At 37.9% G+C, this 19,444-nt stretch overlaps 2 protein-coding genes across 8 annotated transcripts in view; both read right to left on the reverse strand.

The window, feature by feature from the left end:
- Positions 1-3,451, reverse strand: part of LOC143858376 (LUC7 related protein) — a 28,183-nt gene extending 24,732 nt beyond the window's left edge. For 3 of the 5 annotated variants that reach the window (XR_013238937.1, XR_013238936.1, XM_077369012.1), the window contains exons 1-2: positions 3,243-3,451; positions 250-302 (exon numbers count right to left, since the gene is read on the reverse strand). Coding sequence is in view for 3 of the 5 variants with exons in the window: in XM_077369012.1 (XP_077225127.1) it covers positions 250-302; positions 3,243-3,389 (200 nt within the window). In the remaining 2 variants the exon portion in view is untranslated. The remainder of the gene's footprint in view (positions 1-249; positions 303-3,242) is intronic. The other 2 variants (XM_077369011.1, XM_077369013.1) reach the window with 1 other exon arrangement.
- Positions 3,452-6,601: 3,150 nt separating this feature from the next.
- Positions 6,602-19,444, reverse strand: part of LOC143858537 (GPI-anchored protein) — a 34,833-nt gene continuing 21,990 nt past the window's right edge. For 2 of the 3 annotated variants that reach the window (XM_077369186.1, XM_077369187.1), the window contains 6 exons: positions 18,295-19,149; positions 13,576-13,821; positions 13,422-13,436; positions 12,876-13,016; positions 12,402-12,455; positions 6,602-7,008 (listed from right to left, as the gene is read on the reverse strand). In XM_077369186.1, coding sequence (XP_077225301.1) covers positions 6,938-7,008; positions 12,402-12,455; positions 12,876-13,016; positions 13,422-13,436; positions 13,576-13,821; positions 18,295-19,149 — 1,382 coding nt within the window. In that variant the 3' untranslated portion in view covers positions 6,602-6,937. The remainder of the gene's footprint in view (positions 7,009-12,401; positions 12,456-12,875; positions 13,017-13,421; positions 13,437-13,575; positions 13,822-18,294; positions 19,150-19,444) is intronic. The other variant, XM_077369188.1, reaches the window with a different exon arrangement.

The following is a 19,444-nucleotide window of genomic DNA, read 5'->3' on the forward strand; positions in this document are numbered from 1 at the left end:
AAACAGTGGGCCTTTTCTCACTACTACATAGATATTGGATCACAACAACCATTTCCTGAAGAACAAGGGGCAATCTAACAAATACATATCACATCTTGTGTTCATAGTAGATGAGACCCATGCAGAGATTAACTGCTACTTAGCACTATGGATCCGGCCATTTTGTTTCGTATGCCAGTATTTAAAAACAAATTAATTAATTAATTAATTAATGAAAAGGAAATAATGTAATATAAGCGTAAAGGATACTCCTTCCTGAGCTGCAACGAGTGCACCTTCGGACACGGGCCCATGTCCATTTTCTGGCACAAACACAAATATCAATATAACGAACATGAACAAATTACACAACCAACCAATAGCTGTTGAGATATTTTTCGTTGTAAACGTCAAGTAGGAAAAGGAAGTGTATTGCAAAATCCTATTGAAAAATGAAAGCAGCCCATCCAAAAAAGGCATAATGACACGAATAGCACGCATCTAGTGCGATCCAAAGAAAAGAAAATTGAGTTACTGAAATCTGTGTTTAAAAACTAAATTGATTTAAGTGTCCAGAAATGGAAAGCAGGAACACTAGAATTGAAAAACAAAACAACAAAAGAAAAATCCAGCAAATCTAATGCTTGAGTACTACTCTTTCCTAACATTTCCCACATTCAATTAAAAATAATAACATATAACAAAGTATAGAGCCGAAACTGAGGTCTACAAACTTTCTAAAAATAACCATGATTTTCAAGAAAAACAAAATTGAACCTGAGAAAAAATAAAGCTTAGAAACTAAGGCCCAGTTTGGATGACAAGAATTTTATGGAAAAGAAAAATATCATTTTAAAGTCCATACTTTTATTGCGCAGTACGGACTAAAACGATAACTTGAACTAATCCTATTCAATTTTTACTCAGGGGAACCTTCAGTTTATGATATTATATATTTTACTAGTGTGTATATATATATATATATATATATATATATATATATATATATATATAGAGAGAGAGAGAGAGAGAGTAGAGTTCCTGAGGTTAACCTCATATAAGCTTATATGAAGTGGCGCTCACAAAACATAAGACAGCCACTTTGTTTGGATAATCCAAAACATTCATTTGCAAGGCCCCATCATAGATAGGGTGTGTACCAAAAATCAGCTCCATTGGATCATCCTAACCCCTCCAAAAGTGGAGGCAAAAATGGGCAGATTTGCGGACAAAAAGTGTCTGTCCATTTTGCCCTACACTTTTGGATCGGTTAGGAAGATCGAATGGAGCTGATTTTTTGTACACACCCTATCTATGATGGGGCTTTTCAAATGAATGCTTTAGATCATCCTAACAATGTGGGCCCCTTATGTTTTGTGAGCGCTACCTCATATAAGCTATATGAGGTTAACCTCAGGAACCCTTTTCTCATATATATATATATGAGCAATGATAGATACAAGGGAGCCCTTGCATAAAGAGCCGCAAAAGGGCTCTTCATTGGATCCACATCATTTTCAGTTACATTTTAAAATCAGTTGAAAGAGTAAAATCAGTTACATTTGATGACGTGGATCCAATGAAGAGCCCTTTTTTGGCTCTTTATGCAAGGGCTCCCTTGTATCTATCATTCCTCATATATATATATATATATATATATATATATATATATATATATATATATATATATGCATGTGGGGCCACATGTGTTTTTGAGATATAACTCAGATAAGCTTATCTGGGCTATAGCTCAGGAACACTTTCTTCATATATATATATATATATATATATATATATATATAGAGAGAGAGAGAGAGAAAACATTTCCTACACACTTGTGTAGGCAAGTTACCTACGCACTACCTTAAAATACAGTGGGGGCCCACATTGTTTGGGTGATCCAAACAATTCATTTGAATGGTCCTCACATAGATAGGGTGTCCACAAAATATCAGATCCATAGGATCATCCCAACCCTACGATTTGTGGAGGTAAAATGGACGTGTATAAACCTTCACAAATTAGTCCATTTTTTGCCTCCATAGTTTGAATGGTTAGGATGATCCTATAGATCTGATTTTTTGTGGACACCCTATCTATGTGAGGACCATTCAAATGAATTGTTTGGATCACCCAAAAAATGTGGGCCCCCACTGTATTTTAAGGTAGTGCGTAGGTAACTTACCTACACAAGTGTGTAGGAAATGTTCTCTCATATATATATATATATATATATATATATATATATATATATATATATATATATATATATATATATATATATATATATATATATAACCGGAAAACGAATTGAAAAAAAAAAAAAAGACAACCTGGCGAACTGAAACATCTTAGTAGCCAGAGGAAAAGAAAGCAAAAGCGATTCCCGTAGTAGCGGCGAGCGAAATGGGAGCAGCCTAAACCGTGAAAACGGGGTTGTGGGAGAGCAATACAAGCGTCGGGCTCGAGCTTCAAAAACACATGGGGTCCATATTTGTGGGATGATCCAAAGCATTCATTTGAAAGGCCCTTACATAGATAGGGTGTGCACAAAAAATCAGCTCCATTGGATCATCCTAACACTTCCATTTGTGGAGGGAAAAAATGGGCAGATTTATGGAGAAACAAGGTCTGCATATTTTAACTACCACAAATGGAGACCCTAGGATGATCCTATGGAGCAGATTTTTGGTACACACCCTAACTATGTAAGGACCTTTCAAATGAATGCTTTGGATCATCCCTAAATATGCGGGCCCCATATGTTTTTGGCACTCGAGCGTATATAAGGCACAAACATCTTTCTCTCTCTAAAAAGATAACTTGAACTAATCCTATTCAATTTTTACTCAGGGGAACCCTAAGTTTATGGGAACCTTCAGTTTATGATATTATATATATTTTTTTTTTTTTAATGATAGTTTTTAATATCATCTATCTACATAAACCATAATCATATCATTTCCCTCTAAATTGTGGAAAGAAAGAAAAAAATCTCAAGAAAAAAATTTCAGTTAGAAATGTTTTTCTTGCAATCCAAACGGGGCCTAAAAGAATATGCAACCAAACCCAACAAAGAGTTATATCAAAACTAGGGTTTATGCAACCATTTTCTAGGGTTTATGGAACACTATTTTCTACTTTCAAACAACAAGGTGAGAAATAAAAGAAAATAGACCGAAAGTAAACGAAATCAACTCGAAATCGATTCAAAGATTGTGAAGAAAAGGAAAAAAATTTCTAGGGTTTGAGTAAAGTGTTACCGTTAGTTGGAAGAGCTCGTGAGGGCAAAGGCCTACAAGGAATAGACGGCAAACGTCACGATCGTAGTACTTTCGATTCACCTCCGTTACATCTCCGTTTCTATTTGCTCCCATCAGAACATCGAGCTGCTTTCTGATAGAGTCCATTTCTAGAGAGAGAGAGAGAGAGAGAGAGAGAGAGAGGGTTTATGGGATAGAAATAGTGAGAGTTGAGTTCGGGGAAATTATATATCGTCGCAACTTTTTCTTCCCTAGGCTAAGAGGGGAGCAACTTGGGTTGGACCCCGACCCAACCCATTTTTCCAATCTAACCCGACCCGACCCAAGTTTCAACCCGGCGAGGTTCAACCCGACCCAAAAACAATTTCCTTAACCCGACCTGATTTCCATATTGAATCGTGTTTAGATCATCTAAATATGTGTGGCCCCACTAATACTTGTGCTGCCAGTATTTTTCCTTAGAAAATATGCACATGTCATATAATTCATCTAATTAACTAATTAAGAGACGTGGAGATGAAGGTGAAGCCTTACTTGTAAACCCATTTAATTACCGTAGGAGGAGGTGAAGCCGCGGAGACGTGGAGATAAAGCAATGGAGCCGTGGAGATGTGGGAGCTAGGGTTTTGTGGATGAAGAAGGAAAGAAGGAAAAGATTTAGGGTTTCATTTTCTGATTTTTGGGAAAGACAGAGGAGCCATTTGGATACGCTGATTTTAGAATCCAGGTTTTAATTTGAAAACAATGTAAAAGAGGGTTCATGATCAAGCTGTTGTATGCTGTCCTGACAATGTTTCTTGGATTTTAAGTACAGCTTTTAGAAATCTTTCCCCCATCTTGAGATTTCTAAAATCTGGAAACATAGGACGATCTCTTCTTGCTCTCTTGCTGTCATGGCGAGAAATTAGAAAACGACGGCCGGTCTCTTTCTTCTCTCGTCTCCTATTCACAATTTTGAGGAAATCCAAGATTCTAAAATCTGCGTATCCAAACGGCCCCAGAAAGAGCCAAGCGATATTAGTGACTTTCCCCAAAAGTCATAACTAATAAAAGTCCAAAAGTAAAAGAATAAAAGTCTATAACCTTAAATATTACTAAAATTTGAAAAAAAAAAAAACATAGCAAAAAATGGTCGAGTTACAATTCAGGTCGGGTTGTTTGATACCCCAACCCGACCAAACCCGATTATCAGTCGGGTTATTAATTCCCAACCCGCAACCCAACCCAACCCAACCCACCCAGAAATCGGGTTGAACCCTACCCGAGTTGCACCCTAGCTTGTAGTATACAAAGAGCAGTCATAAAGATGAGGCCGTTCCAAGGGAGAAAAAGAGGAGAATATATCAGTTTCCTTATCAAGAGCATTTATATGATAACTAACATTCTTGGGGGCATGCTATGCATGAGTATAAAATAATAGCCCCCATCCCAACAAAACATGAGGTGTATTGAGTGGAGAGCGTGGGAACCACAGTAACAAAACACATGAGGTAAAATGGTGGGTCCCATGGGATGCATGGATTTTAGTGGAGTTCGTGAGACCCACCCTATCATAGCATGCATGTGTATAATGGTGGGCCCCACCTTAGGCGTCGATCTAGGTACATACTGTGGGCCCACTCATGGGTGTAAAATGGTGGGCACATTCATGGCGTGCAAAATGGATAGGCCACACGTATGCTAAGTTGAAAAGAAACATATATCACAATACGTCGATGGTTATTCTCTCTCTCTCTCTCTCTCAAATTTCTTCCTTCTTTCCTTAACCCTAAACCCTAATTGTGTACAACGTAAGTAAGATATAGGACACCAAGCCCTAACTGTGTACAACGTAAGTAAGGGGACACCAAGCCAACAACATAAGTAAGATGTAGGGCACTCCGATGGACAATCAGATTCAAAATGGATCTTGACCTGGAACTAAAACGTAGGATAAAAAAACACTCCAAAAAAATCTGGCCCATAAGGAATATGAAGGGATCGTGCCCAAGACACCCTTAGCTTGCCCAGTTTCTTGTTAAAAATAATTTGTGTATCTAAACATAAGTTGCATTTAGGGATTCATTGCAAAAACATTTTCTAAAATGCAACTTTTTACTATATATTTTACTAGGAATGCCAAAAAGAAGGGTCCCCTTCCAAAAACCTAACTGCAAGGAGGATCCATATTATTCACCACATTTATCACTATGCTTAAGTTTACATTTTTCGTGCTGACATGGATCCATTGAGGTGCCATTGGGGATGGGTTTTTCCCAGGGCGCCCTTCAGTTTTGCATTCCAAATATTTTATATATTAGAAGATTATGAGTAAAAATCATCTGTAAAGTTATTTAAAACAGTATTCTTTAGTCTGTACTACATATAATTAGGATAAAAATCAAAACAAAATAAAAGGAAAGCTTGGGCTGGCATGCGAATAAGCCGTTAGTTAAAACCTTATAAATGTAAATTTCACTAATTAATAAATACTTCTCAAGAAAAATGGTTATTTAAAGCCTTGTAAATGTAAATTTTTATAGAAATTAATAAACTTACATAGCAAGAAATAAAATTTCTTGGGTAGAAACAGTGAAAAGACTTAAAGGCTAGGAACATAACATAGAACATGACTTTAGATAGGATAGAATAGAAGAAAATGATCCATGCAGACAAACCCAACTAGTATCAGGATTAGACTTAGTCAATTTGAGCCGGGTAGATTCTTTCACCTTCTTCATCAAAATTTTCAAAATGATTCATTAGCTGACCCAACTAGTTTGGGACAAAGGCTAAAGTAGAGTTGAGTTGAGCAAGATATAAAATTAAGAGTTTATTTATCTGTTAACTAACCAACTTCTCCAAAAGCTTAAGCTGTTGGAGAAAGGCGTTATTTATCTTTTATACTTTAACACACCCCCGCACGTGTAGCCCACTTGGTAAACACGTGGTACATGTGGTCCCACTTTGGGCCGACCATTGCATGTGGGTTTTTTTGCTATCCGGGAGGTTTGAAATCGAGACCTTTGGCTCTGATACCATGTTAACTAACAAACTTCTCCAAAAGCTTTAGTTGTTGGAGAAAGGCGTTACTTATCTTTTATACTTTAACAATATCTACCATTACTTCTCTACTATATAATGGGAAATGTTGGGTGGCAGTGGCAGTGGCACGCAAGGTTTAAAAAAACCAAAAAGTCTTGCTGGAGTGTGGGCCTTTAGCATCACCACCTTTGAACAATGAGAAACCTGGAGAAGTGGAAATGCAGAGAGTACCCTTTCACTTAATCATTACCTTCCTATAGATAAACCTACCATGTCTGTAACACAACCCAACCCCACTCCAAAAAAGCCAGAGATTATGGGGACTTTTCTGCAACTTCCCAAATAGAAACACTAAAATCTGTAATTCAAATCCATTAAGAAAAGCAAACAATCACAAATGCCCCACAAGGCAGCTGCTATACATGAAATGGATACTCAGGCCAGGTTTGGAAATGATTCTCGAAATGATTCCAGCAAACTGACGAAGTGATTTGTGGCTTTGCAAAATTTGCCTAAAATGCACCACGGAATTACAAAATTCCAGAAGCAGGGGTCCGGGTAACAAAAGCCATTCTCTGGAGCGACAGAAGCGTGGAATTGCTCGAGAATGGTTGCCAAATGCAGCTTCAATTTACATGTAATCTGGCCAAGAGTAAAAATCAAAATCTCCTTCAAAACAGCATGCTGAAAACAAAAAACAAACAAATGGGCGCAGGAAATTTCGCTCCAGTATCACAGTGGCCTGCATGGCAACAGGAAAATGGCAGTGTCAGCTCAGAAATTACTCCATCTTCAGTATAGAGACCAAAAAAAAAAAAACTAATGATAGACGCTTGCTTGCATTGCAAGTTCTGTAAGCAGCACAGTAGGGATGTGTGATCGAGTGGTCATGTGCAACTTATGAGTTATGATTAGGGTATTTACAGTATAACTCAACCATGTGGCAATATCAAAATGTATAGTGTCTCTCCTGCATCACCAATGATTGTGTGTTGTGCTACTCAAAAACCTTCAAAGATAAATGAATGCTAGGTGTCCTTAGGCCCCATGTGAAACGTACTCACAAATATCCCCCAATTTTTTTAAATATTGTGAGTTTTTGCTTCTGTTTTTTTTTTTTTTTGATAAATGACATAATCCCGAGATAAAAATCATTGAGACATTCATATTTTCTAAAGTAATATTATTTATTGTAGCAATTTTGTTCTTAAATTTTACACTTCTATATATTGTAAATATTTTATTTTTTAGTTTTTCTGATATAAACCCAAAAGTTTTAAGAAAATAAATATTTGTTAAGCTTTGATATACGTGGGGGCCATGTGTCAAAATCTGCTCTCATCCGATGATTCTATCCCTCCAATATTTTGCCGTGAATACAAGCCATTGTTCTTTGTTATCTCATCTTCAATTTAACGGCCGCAGATGGAAATGTTAAAATTATCCAATGGGAGTAAATTTTGATACATGACCCATCCAACAAACTAACATCGAAAATGGAAGGCGATTCACACACTCCAACTCAGACATACCCAAAACATTTTACATCTACAAACATTGAGTGAAATCTGAAAATTACATCAAATTTACATGAGGTTCTTTAAAAACGTTTGGCAAGAACAAATATCGAAATTTTGGCTAAATTGGAAACTCATTGTGAGAGGTGTGTATTCTTAAGTTTGGGTTAGAAATAAGACATCCCTCCCATGAATAGAGGTAGGTTGATGTACTCTTTAGTCTTAAGGATTGAATAAAGTTAGCAGAAACGTCCCTGGAAGGTCCCTGGGAAGGGCATTTCGGAAGCAGGAAATGCAACGCATCCCAGAAATTGGGGAAGTGCATTCCTGAACCTAACTTGGGAAGCGCGTCTCCCCAATTTGGGAAGAGCGTTCCGAATCATGTGGGACGCAGTTTTCCCCAATTTTCTCTGTTTTTTTTTGTTATAGTTTGATTTTTTGTGATCTCTTGTTTGATTCTTGATCAAAACATCTTGACTTATGTTGGATGGAAATGGAATTCACTTGTTTTTAAAATTTAACATTTTTTCAATTATTTCACGATTCCCTTGACGTTTCCCCTTTGCAACCCTTCACGCTTCCCTGACCCTTCACACTTCATGCCTTCCCAAGAGCCTTCGCTTCCCGCACTGGCAACTATGGGGTCAAATATAGACTGGTTGAGCTCTTCGGTTCTTCAAGTTGGAGCTCTGGGGTGGGAAATCATGGCACGACAAATCCACTACTTTTATGTTCTCTATAGCCTAACATGGACTAACCAAATTTCAAACAAAACAGTGGGCTTGGATCTAGGGGGTAGGGCTATCATTCCTCTCTTCATAGGATATGGTTATATAGTGTTCTTTAGGACCTTGATTTTTTTTTTTCTCTTTTTTGAAATGTTCTTAAGGACCTTGATTAGAGTGCATTTTTTGTAATTTTCAGTGAATTCATAGACTATGTACCTGCCTTCAGGCACATAGATTTGTAGTCCCTCACTGATTATTAGAGCATCACAGATTTGTCTACGAGTGCTATTGACGAGAGGATAACTTCTCAATAGCATCTACAGTGGGTTACAAAGGAGGGGATTTTTTGTGAGGTCAGAACATACTATCTACTAAAACAAGTCTCTACCAAGTGGGTTACATAGGGATAAAGCATCAAAATGAGGAATGGCGAGGGAGACATTTTACTAACTAATGAAAGTCATTACACAGTGGGTTACAAAGGGATGAGCCAATGAAAGAGTGTGCCTTAGGACAATCCTGATAAAATGATCCTTGATGGTTAGTCTTTTTTACTCGCATTTGTTTGGAGACCTACGCATCAGCAAGTTTTGTAGAGCTCCTAAAAAGGTTGCATATTACTCCTACAGTGGCTTTAATCTTACATGGAGAAGACAAGAAAATAGAATTTCCTAAGCAGTGGTCTCAAAATGAAGTGGCCATTGAACACGGTGTGAGAGGCAAGTCTTCAAATGCAGGTTCAGATCAGTTTCAACGGTCAAAACAGTCCCTCACCTATTAAAGGCCAATCCACAAGATGCTTGCGAATGTTCTGACTGTTTTGAACAAAAAGAACCGGAACATTGCCAAAAGATATGCACAACAATCCATATGATAGTTGCCCACATACATCTTAAGTCACAGTGTTACCAACACTAATCACTCGGCTGATACTACTATGTTTTGATCAAAGTTTTTAAACCATGGTTCTAAAACTCAAGGCAGAAATTCCAAGCACCAAGTCTACAAGAACATTGACTACAGTTTTGGACCTACATATGCAAGCACACGGATCTCTCACAATCTCTGTACATAATGAATATCCAGTGCTTGGTTATCATTAGCCAATGAGTGCCTTCCTCTTGTAACCACCTGATCCTCCATACAAAAGTCCCGCTGTGTTGTTTGGTTGATCCATCATTAGTAAGTAAAATTGTACGTTTTGTAGTACTAGTTACCCAAATCTTAGGTGCTTCACATTTTCATCTTTCTCCCTCGTTCTCTCATGTTCACAACCAATATTGATCTTCTAATAAGAATATTGCCAACCACATTATGTCTATTTGTATTAGGGAAGTGATATATCCGCCCCTTTTGATTACTTGGAACACCCAGCGCAGCAGTGTACGTGGCAATCAGGCCCATTGAATCATTCTGATGTGAAGTACATCAGCCCCTCTGCAGTCATTGATGCACTGCTGCTGGGTGTCCCAAGTAATCAAAAGAGGCGGATATATCACTTCCCTTTGTATTATATACAATTCATTCTTGCAGTTTGACATTTCATGAGGGTCATTCTATATAATAAATGCTCCTGATAAATCTAAAGTCTAAACATCAAATGCAAACTTAAGCTATTAAGTGCTGTCCCATTTTCGCAATTCACTAAACTCAACTCAACTAAGCCTTTGTCCCAAACTAGTTGGGGTCGGCTAATGAATCCTTTAGAACATTTTCATGAAGAAGGTAAAAGAATCTACCCGGCTCAAATTGACCAAGTCTAACACTATTTGGGTTCGTCTACATGGATCATTTTCTTCCATTCTCTCCTATCCAAGGTCATGTTCTCTGTTATGTTCCTAGCCATCAAGTCATTCCTCACTGTTTCTACCCAAGTTGTTTTCGGTCTGCCCCTTCCTCTTTTTACTCCATCAACTTGGCACGAGTCACTTCTTCTCACTGGGGCATCGAAAGGCCTACGTTGGATATGCCCAAACCATCTTAAGCAGTGCTCTCTCATCTTCTCCTCAATTGGTGCCACCCCGACCTTTTTACGTATGTCTTCATTTTTAATTCTATCTAACCTTGTGTGGCCGCACATCCATCTAAGCAATCGCATCTTCTCTACACTCATCTTATGTACATGCTGCTTCTTGGTGGCCCAACATTCTGAGCCGTACAGCATGGCTGGCCTCACTAGGGCTGGCAATGGGGCGGGTCGTGGCCGGATGTTGCATCCCCCGTCCCCGCCCCCGCCCCCTCCCCGCAGCGGGGATGGAGGGGAATCCCCGTCCCCTTCCGGTGGGGAATATCTAATCCCCATCCCCTCCCCATCACCACCCCGCACCCTACGGGGACAAAATCCCCGCCCCATCCCTGCCCTAAATTTTTTTTTTTTTTTTTTTGAAATGGCAAAGAGATATCATTAAAAGAAGGGGGGACCGAGATGGACCACACCCAAATGTATTGGGGAAAAAAATACAAAAAAAAAAAAAAATACAAAATCCCTGCCCTGAAATTGATGCTGGCACTCCCATGTTTTGATATTTTCGGCTAACTCATCTTGTCTTTTAATTTTTGAACAGTTGTCAAATGTTTATACTAATATACGAAGAAAAGACAAGCTATATTTGTGCACTTATCAAAATACGGTAGTGCTAATATCACTAGCCTATAAGAAATATATTCCTAGTTCTCACAAAAAATAGTAGAACACTTGAAAATAATAATAAAATAAATTAATGATTGGATATTGAAAGGGCAGGGCGGGGCGGGGCCAAATCTATCCCCATCCCCGCTGCGGGGAATTTTTTAAATCCTCGTCCCCGCTCCGGATCCCCATTTTCACGGGTGAAATTGCCAGCCCTAGGCCTCATGGTTGTCTTATAAAACTTTCCCTTTGACTTGGTAGGTATTCTATGGTCGCACAGAACTCCAGAAGCATGCTTCCACTTCAACCAACCTGCTCTTATTATGTGGTTAACATCCTCTTCAATCTCTCTTTATGTAGTATTGAACCAAGATAGCAAAAGATATCCCTCTTAGGAACCTCTTGTCCAGTCATATTTACTATATCCTCGCCCCGCCTCCTTACATTACTAAAGTTACACTCCATTTACTCTGTCTTAGTCCTACTCAGTCTAAAACCTTTGGATTCCAAAGTTGTTCTCCATACCTGTAACTTAGCATTAACTCCTGTTTTGGTTTCGTCAATTAATACCATCTCTGCAAATAACATACACCATGGCACCTCATCCTGGATACCGTCCGTAAGTTCATCCATAACTAGCGTAAAAAGATAAGGGCTTAGAGTTGATCGTTGGTGCAGTCCTATTGTAATTCGCAATTCATTATATTTAAGTAAAATACAACAAACAAATATCAAGTCTGGATTGCATACTTTAGAAAAAAAAACAAAGAAATAATTATAAAGGCTTGTTTCAATGATGATGACCGATAGGAATGTCTAAGGACATGGTTTTAAATTTCGGCCGAAATCCCGAAATGAAATTTCGGAGTTCGCCGAAATTTTGGATTTCGGTGGGGTCCGAAATCGGTACCGAAACCGAAATTTAAAACCTTGTCTAAGGATAGAAAAATATTGTGCAATGTGGTTACACGTCTAACAGAAATGGGACCTACAAAATGATGCCATGAAGTACCAAATTGCTTTAATAAGAGATATGTGAAAAAGTGAAGTTTAACCAGAGAGTAAAAAGCTTGTATAAAGTTGAAAGACATGAACCATGCAAAAGCCCAAATACCTGAGCACGTAATACTAATTGATCCTTTGAAATATATAATGGAACTGAACAGTTTTTGAAAGAACAATGAAAAAAGGCCTAATCAAAATAAATTGTGTAGAAGAATGTAGACAGCAAGCAGTAAATCAATTAGCCTGTCATACGCACCAGCGCTTCCAGAGATCTGAGATGTTGGCAATGCTGGCAATGACATCTCTGCAGCTTTTCAGAAGCCACGGTCAGAACATAAAATTTGAAGATTATTGACAAGATTTGTTACTGCCATATGGGTTGCAACTCTAGCCTCTGTTTCTTTTTACATATGCTAAACAGGAGGAATGATAGAATGAAGGGCGCCCTTGCAAAAATCAGCTTCAAGGGCTCAAGGGCGCCCCTATTGGTTGATTTCAGCAAAGTGCATTTATGGATGGGACCAAAGAAAGTGGATGATGCCAAAAAAAGTGGAAACGACTTTGACTTCGCTGAAATCAAGCAATAGGGGCGCCCCGCGCCCTTGAAGCTGATTTTTGCAAGGGCACCCTTCATTCTATCATTGCTCGGTAAACAGACTTCTGCTTTTTGTCTTATTAGTTAATCATTGGTGGATTAGAGTAAAAAATTCAGATTAACATTTTTACTCACCAGGAGCACAAAGGGACAAGGACGAAAGCGAGGATGACGAAGGCCATGGTGCAGCAATATTGTCACTCAAGTCGCATGTAAAGCTAAAGCCTGTAGAATTGTCAAAAACTATATCCGTAGGCAAGCTTCGAAGCAAACAACCTACACTTTGGCAACAGAATTTAGGGTTTAGATAAAGGCACAACAGAAACAATGTTTAAATTTTCTAAAATATCAGATTCAGATACAGAAACATTGTGAGGTGATAACTAAGGCCCTGTTTGGATTGCGTGAATTTTTTGGAAAAGTTTGGAAAGGAAAAAATATTTATAAAACTCCCTACTTTTTTAACGCATGAAAAAGATAACTTGAGCCGACCCTATTCAATTTTTACCTAGAGGGACATTCAATTTCTGATAATATCCCTCTAAATTAATCATAATCACATTATTCCCCTCTAAATCATGCACAGAAAAAAAATTCCCAGCAAATTTTTTTCTGCCAGAAATGTTTTATTTGCAATCCAAACAGGACCTAATAGAAAACAATCAGTAGAAAATGGCAAACCTTGTTGTCCATATGCTGCTCCAGTTGCAAGGCACGTTTTGACAAAAAAGAAAAGGAAAAAATGACAGATCAGATAGAATATATGAATGAAACAAAGGATTTCATGTTTAGATAGAAGGGACAAAAAGTAAAAAGTCATAAAATGAAAATGTACCTTGAAGACTAAAGTCTTTCAAGTCGACATCACAAAGCTCATAGATATTTGTCATAACACCACCCTTCTGTAACATGGATCCAAACAATGTTGCACAGTTTATGGCTTGCCTATTTGTAATTAGCATCTGCTTTTGTATTGCCGCAATGTAAGTATTTAGTGAGCTACAACAAGATGGATTGGGAGATGCCACATCGCTGCATGCCTTAATTACTTCTGAAGGCTCTTTGAATTCCAATGGGCAAACTGCAAGAGTGAGATCACTGATTAGTTTTTTTTAATGGCAAGATTACTGACTAGTTCTGGATGGGCAAGCAGTTCATAAAGCATGTCTGATACAGGTGTTTGCATAAACAAAATATAAGCCATCACGCATGTTTGGTGTCCCACTGTGGAAAAGAAAATCATTTTCATGTGCTCAGTTCCCCCGCAGACAAATTAAACAGAGTTATTATCATTGATAATGAAAGGCCTAGAAGTACATTAACAGCACGATCATTTAAAAAGAAGTAACCCAAACTATTCCACGCAGTAGTAGAAATAACATTAACTCGATTCCTTAACTAGAAAAATAACGCAATTGTTAATTGACTGAAAAACCCAAAAGTTCTAGTCCAGAGAGGAGTTGAAGGATAGAAATAGACAAGATTCATTTCAGATACAACACAAAGTAAATCCGATCTTAATTGAAATCCTACAGTAGATGCCTGACTTTCTGGGCCCAGTAAGAATAAATCTGTATGTAGAAGAAATCCATAGAGATGTAGAAAGTAAACCAAATAAAAACTGTTGATGCTAAACATGCAACATTTGTCTCATCGCTCAAAATTGTTTAATGTGCAGAAGAGGATCATCTTTTTTTTTTGGAACTTCAAGAGGACCAACTTAAGGTCCAAATTTTATTTTTTAGGTGTCCTTTAAGTCCCTTAAGTTAGTAGGGGCGCCATAGTCATTTCCCATCAAAATCACTGAAGTTTTTTGAATTATGAGTGTTTTAAATGGCCCCACACATGAATTGTGGGTATTTTAAGTGGGGAACAAAATTTTTTAGTCATTAGAGTGTATTTTAATCTAAAAAGTGTTGAAGTTGTAGTTTAGGTTTTTAGAACTTTCTAGTACTCTTTTTCATATATATTGTAAGCCTAGTGACATTTTTCTCTTGATAATGCTGATAATGATGATAATGATGCTACGGATGGTTGAATGAATCAAAAGGATTGTTCTTTGCTGCGTTGCAAAATTGTGGGCCTGGAGCCTTCATTCTCAAGGTGCGATGCCTTTATCTTCTCCAAGATGTGAAGCCGGAACCTTGGTGTGATGCCTAGGGTATTGCTAGTGCGATTCTAGTAGAATCTTCTTCATTTTTGGCGAGATGCCAAAGAAAATTTTGGTGGGATGCCTAGAGATAAGTACTTTGTTTTTCATTACTTGAAATACAGATTTCTCCAAGCAAAAACAATATGCCAAACCGGAAATATTATTTCTACTTGCCTAAAACCTCATAACCTTAATTTTTCTTTTTGCTTTACCCATCTCATCTCAACCTAAACCCTTCGTCCCTTAATTTTATCCAAAACCCTTGCAACATATGTCTTCCCAACATACGTCTGCAGCTTCCCGACATATGTTTGCATCTTCCTGGCATGTGTCTAAACCTTTCCAAATGTACCCTAAACCTAGTAGAAATATTTTCATATTTAATCACAAATTTTAGGATCCAAAACCATAATTTTCACTTGTCCTTTGCACTACTATTCCCAAACATATTTTCTTGTATACTCAAACCATATAGATTCTCTAATTTCTTTGAAACTCAAATACCTTCAAGAACCCGCCTTAAACTCCTCAATCCATTATTTAAAATTTATTAGACAATCCTTTCCATAGATTCGTCCAGCATCGGTTTGGTATCAAAGCGAAGTATTAGTCCTTCCGTCGATCGTCCTGCACTAGATTTGGTATCAGAGCAAAGTATTAGTCCTTCCTTAGCTCCATCCTGCATTAGATTTAGTAACAAAGCTCAAGTTGGAAACATGTCGTCTAGATGCAGTTCCAATCAAATAGTTGAGTTATTAGAAGGCTTATACTCCAAATTTGAAGGGTTGCTATCCCATTTGAACAGTTTGGATCGCATTCACCAAGATTTTCATGCACATCATCTATTCGACTCCAAAGGTTGCAGACAGACAGAAGTTCGCACCAAAACAATTATTGTTGATGCCTTCTATGGGGAGCACGTAATTAGAGCAACGACTCAGAGCACTACCGTTATATAAAGGTGGTTCTGCCGATATGTAGCTCATACGCGTTACACGGAGATAAAGATAGTGACGGTCTTTATTCAAAGCGTTTGGAAAAGAATAATCATTCGACAAAGTCTGCGAGAGTTTCTATTAGTGCAAAAGGACATGATGATGTAGTGCCCCTAAATATGACTTTTATTCCATCTGTGGTCAGAAATCTAAAGGTCTACATTGTAAATGAATCAAGATTTAGATTGGACTCAAAAGAGTAAACGATTGTCTGACATACTAAAATGGAAATATTTAGTCCGGTGGAAAGGTTGTCCCTTATCAAAAGGTATTAGAACTAAGACAGAGGAAGCTACCATAAGAGACGAACATGCTTTTTATCTATTGTGATGGTCAAAGCACAAGGAGTACGCCGAAGGCACACCTTATGATTATATTATTTCATACCAACAAAATGATTACCTAAAGCTACTTGTGTGTTGGAAGTATCTAATTCATTAGAAAGGACAATCATTTGTGACACGTGTGAGGATCATATTTGACAAACTCCTACTACTAATCCTGACCATTATACTGAACGACTCATGTCTTTTAAGCGAAGGTGTACGATGGGGACCATCCCAAGGTCTAATATTTTTTTTAGGTATCTTTTAAGTCCCTTCAATTATAGTAGGGGTACCATGGCCTTTTGCCAACAAAATCAATTAAGTTTCTTGAGTTATGAGTGTTTTAAGTAGGCGTCACACATGTATTACTGGAATTTAGGTGGTGAACAAGCTTTTAAGTCATTAGAGGGTATTTTAATCTAAAAGTCATAAAGTTTTTGTTAAGGTTGTGAGAACTTTCTAGTTCTCTTCTTTTTCACATATATTGTAAGCCCCATGGCACTTTCGTTTTAATAATGATAATGATGGATGTTATGGATGGCTGAATGAATGAAAAGAATTGTTCTTTGCTGCTTTGCAAAATTGTGGGTGTGAAGCCTTCATCCTCAAGGTGTGATGCGTTATCTTCTCCAAGGTGCAAAGCCTAGAATCTGGATGTGATGCCTAGCGTATTGCTAGTGTGATTCTAGCAAAACCTTTACCTTTGGAGAGATGCCAAAGAAAACTCTTGGTGGGATGCCTTGAGATAAGTATAAAAGGAGAGATGCCAAAGAAAACATTTGGTGAAATGCCTTGAGATAAGCATCTTGTTTTTTCATTTCTTGAAATCTAGATTTATCCTAGTTTATTTCTTCTTTTCTTAGTTTCCTCTAGAAAAACAATATGCTCACGAACCAGAAATATTGTTTCTCCTTGCCTAAAACCTCAAAACCCTAATTTTTCCTTTCGTTTTACCCATCCATGTCAGCCTAAACCATGTGCCCCTTAATCTTGCTCCAAACTCTTTTTGCAACTTCTCGGCATACGTCTGCCAGCTTCCGGGCAAACGTATGCAACTTCCTGGCATATGTCTGCACCTTCCCGACATACAACTGCACTTTTTCAAACATACCCTCAACCTAGTAGGAATATTTTCCAATTTAATCACAAATTATAGGACCCAAAATCCTAATTTCCACCCATCCTTTTCACCCTTATTCCCAAATATATTTTCCCATATTATTAAATCATCCAGAATTTTCAATTTCTTTGAAACTCAAACACCTTCAAGAACATACTCTAAACTCCTGAATCCGTGATTAAAATTTAGTAGACAATCCCTTCCATAGATTCGTCATACATTGGTTTGGTATCAAAGCGAAATATATTAGTCCTTCCATCGATTACTCGATCGTCCTACGTTATGTGCATTCTACTGTTGCGGTCATGTTTCTATGTGAAAGTCAGGATTATTATACTGAATGGTTGTCTGGCTGTTTGAGTGTTGCAATTTGGTTTTTAGCCCTGAGCATGTGATTATGTCATTTTTCTTAGCATAACATTATCATGATGTTTTTCATCATAAATATATGCAAGTTTATGTTCTCATCTCTTATTATCTGTTCAATACCTACGACATGCGTCAGTTACTTCTACGCAATGAGACAATGGTATGTTGCATATTGCATATTCAGCATCAGCAGGTTTTATTTGGGTAACTTTCTACATCTCTATGTATTTCTGCTTCATACGGATTTATTGTTACTGGTTCCTGAAAGTTGGGCATCTACTTCAGGATTTCAAGTAAAGGGTGCAATACAATTGGGCTTTGTTTCTAGTTAAAGAATACAGTTAATGTTATTCCTCCTACCTAGTGGAATAGTTTTGGTTTGTTCACTTTTAAATGATTGAGCTGTTAATCTACTTCTAGTGTGCCTTCCATTGTCAATAATAAAACAATTTCAGAAGAAGGAAAAATCTGATTTTACTTTCAAATGCTTGCTAAATAATGAAACAATAGTCGAATGCACATTAGACAATTTCAAGCAATGGATAAGGAAACATTTTTTTATTGCTAGATAAGAATAGACTAAACACCATACCTTGGTTGACTTTGCAGCTAGATAATATCCGAAACGCAGTGTTGGCAGCATCTGCTGAGAGCTTTGTAGAAAGCCATGCATACACCACTCCTTTACAATCACTTAGAACATCCATCTCAGTAGGCTTACCAATCATATTCGTATTCTCCGCAAGACTCGAGCCCCCAAATGAGATGCGAAGTGCCGCATCCATAATTGCGGGCTGACAAACAGGTCTGCAACACTCTTTCAATGGATCAACGGTGCTGCAAGCATCCAGTAATTTGCTCGTATTTACCATCTTTTCAAAGGTTGTTACATCCTTCAAGGGACAAGACCCCCCGGTGAGATTGAATGAATTTACAGAGCAAAGCGTAGGGATTGTACTGTTTGCCCCTCGGCTGGCTAATATACTAACAATATCCGAGAAACAATCATTCGCAGCTGCCTTGTTCAGAACTAGCATATGGGACCCACTGCTGTAATTCCCTTGGAAAATGTGCAGTAAACTACTAACTTGGGGACAGCATATCACATTCCCAACAAGTCCCGCTAAAGGTGCGGAACAATCAGATGCTGCTTTGTCCAAGACGCTTGAGATAGACGAAAAATTTACGAGGCATTTTCCAGTCAATATTGGCTCGTACGTGCTTGGAAAGGAAGGATACATTGGTGGCAATGGTTCCCCGGGATATGGATAGCGGGGAACCACAGCGGGTGAAATTTCTATGGGTCCAAAGAGTCCAATGGGTGGGTCAGATAGCACAAATGAGTTACGAGCATGAGGATTGGCTAGAGGTTGACTCTGCACCGCCAGCACAGCTTGGAAACCAGATAACCAAATTATAAACAATAAAACCAAAGGACACAAACAACCTGCAAGCAAAAGATGCGCCCCTGAGTAACATTTTCATCATCCGTGTAAGCAATTGAATGAATCAAAAAACTAAACATGGCATAAAACACTAAGTGCGGAAATGGCGACCCGTCAAAAATTTCAGGAAAGGACATGAACAATTTAAGTCGTGTATGGAAAAAGTAAATCATTTCTGATGAAAATAAAATATGCCTGAGAGTACTGGAAAATTTAACAAAATTAACATCTGATAAGTCCACATTTCAGGTTGAGTCAAATTAATTCAACTAGACCATAATCTTTTCTTCTTCTTTT

Source organism: Tasmannia lanceolata, unplaced genomic scaffold (genome assembly GCF_043159265.1).
Source record: "Tasmannia lanceolata isolate RefF3 unplaced genomic scaffold, GAP_Taslan_0.1 ptg000026l, whole genome shotgun sequence".
NCBI lineage: Eukaryota > Viridiplantae > Streptophyta > Magnoliopsida > Canellales > Winteraceae > Tasmannia > Tasmannia lanceolata.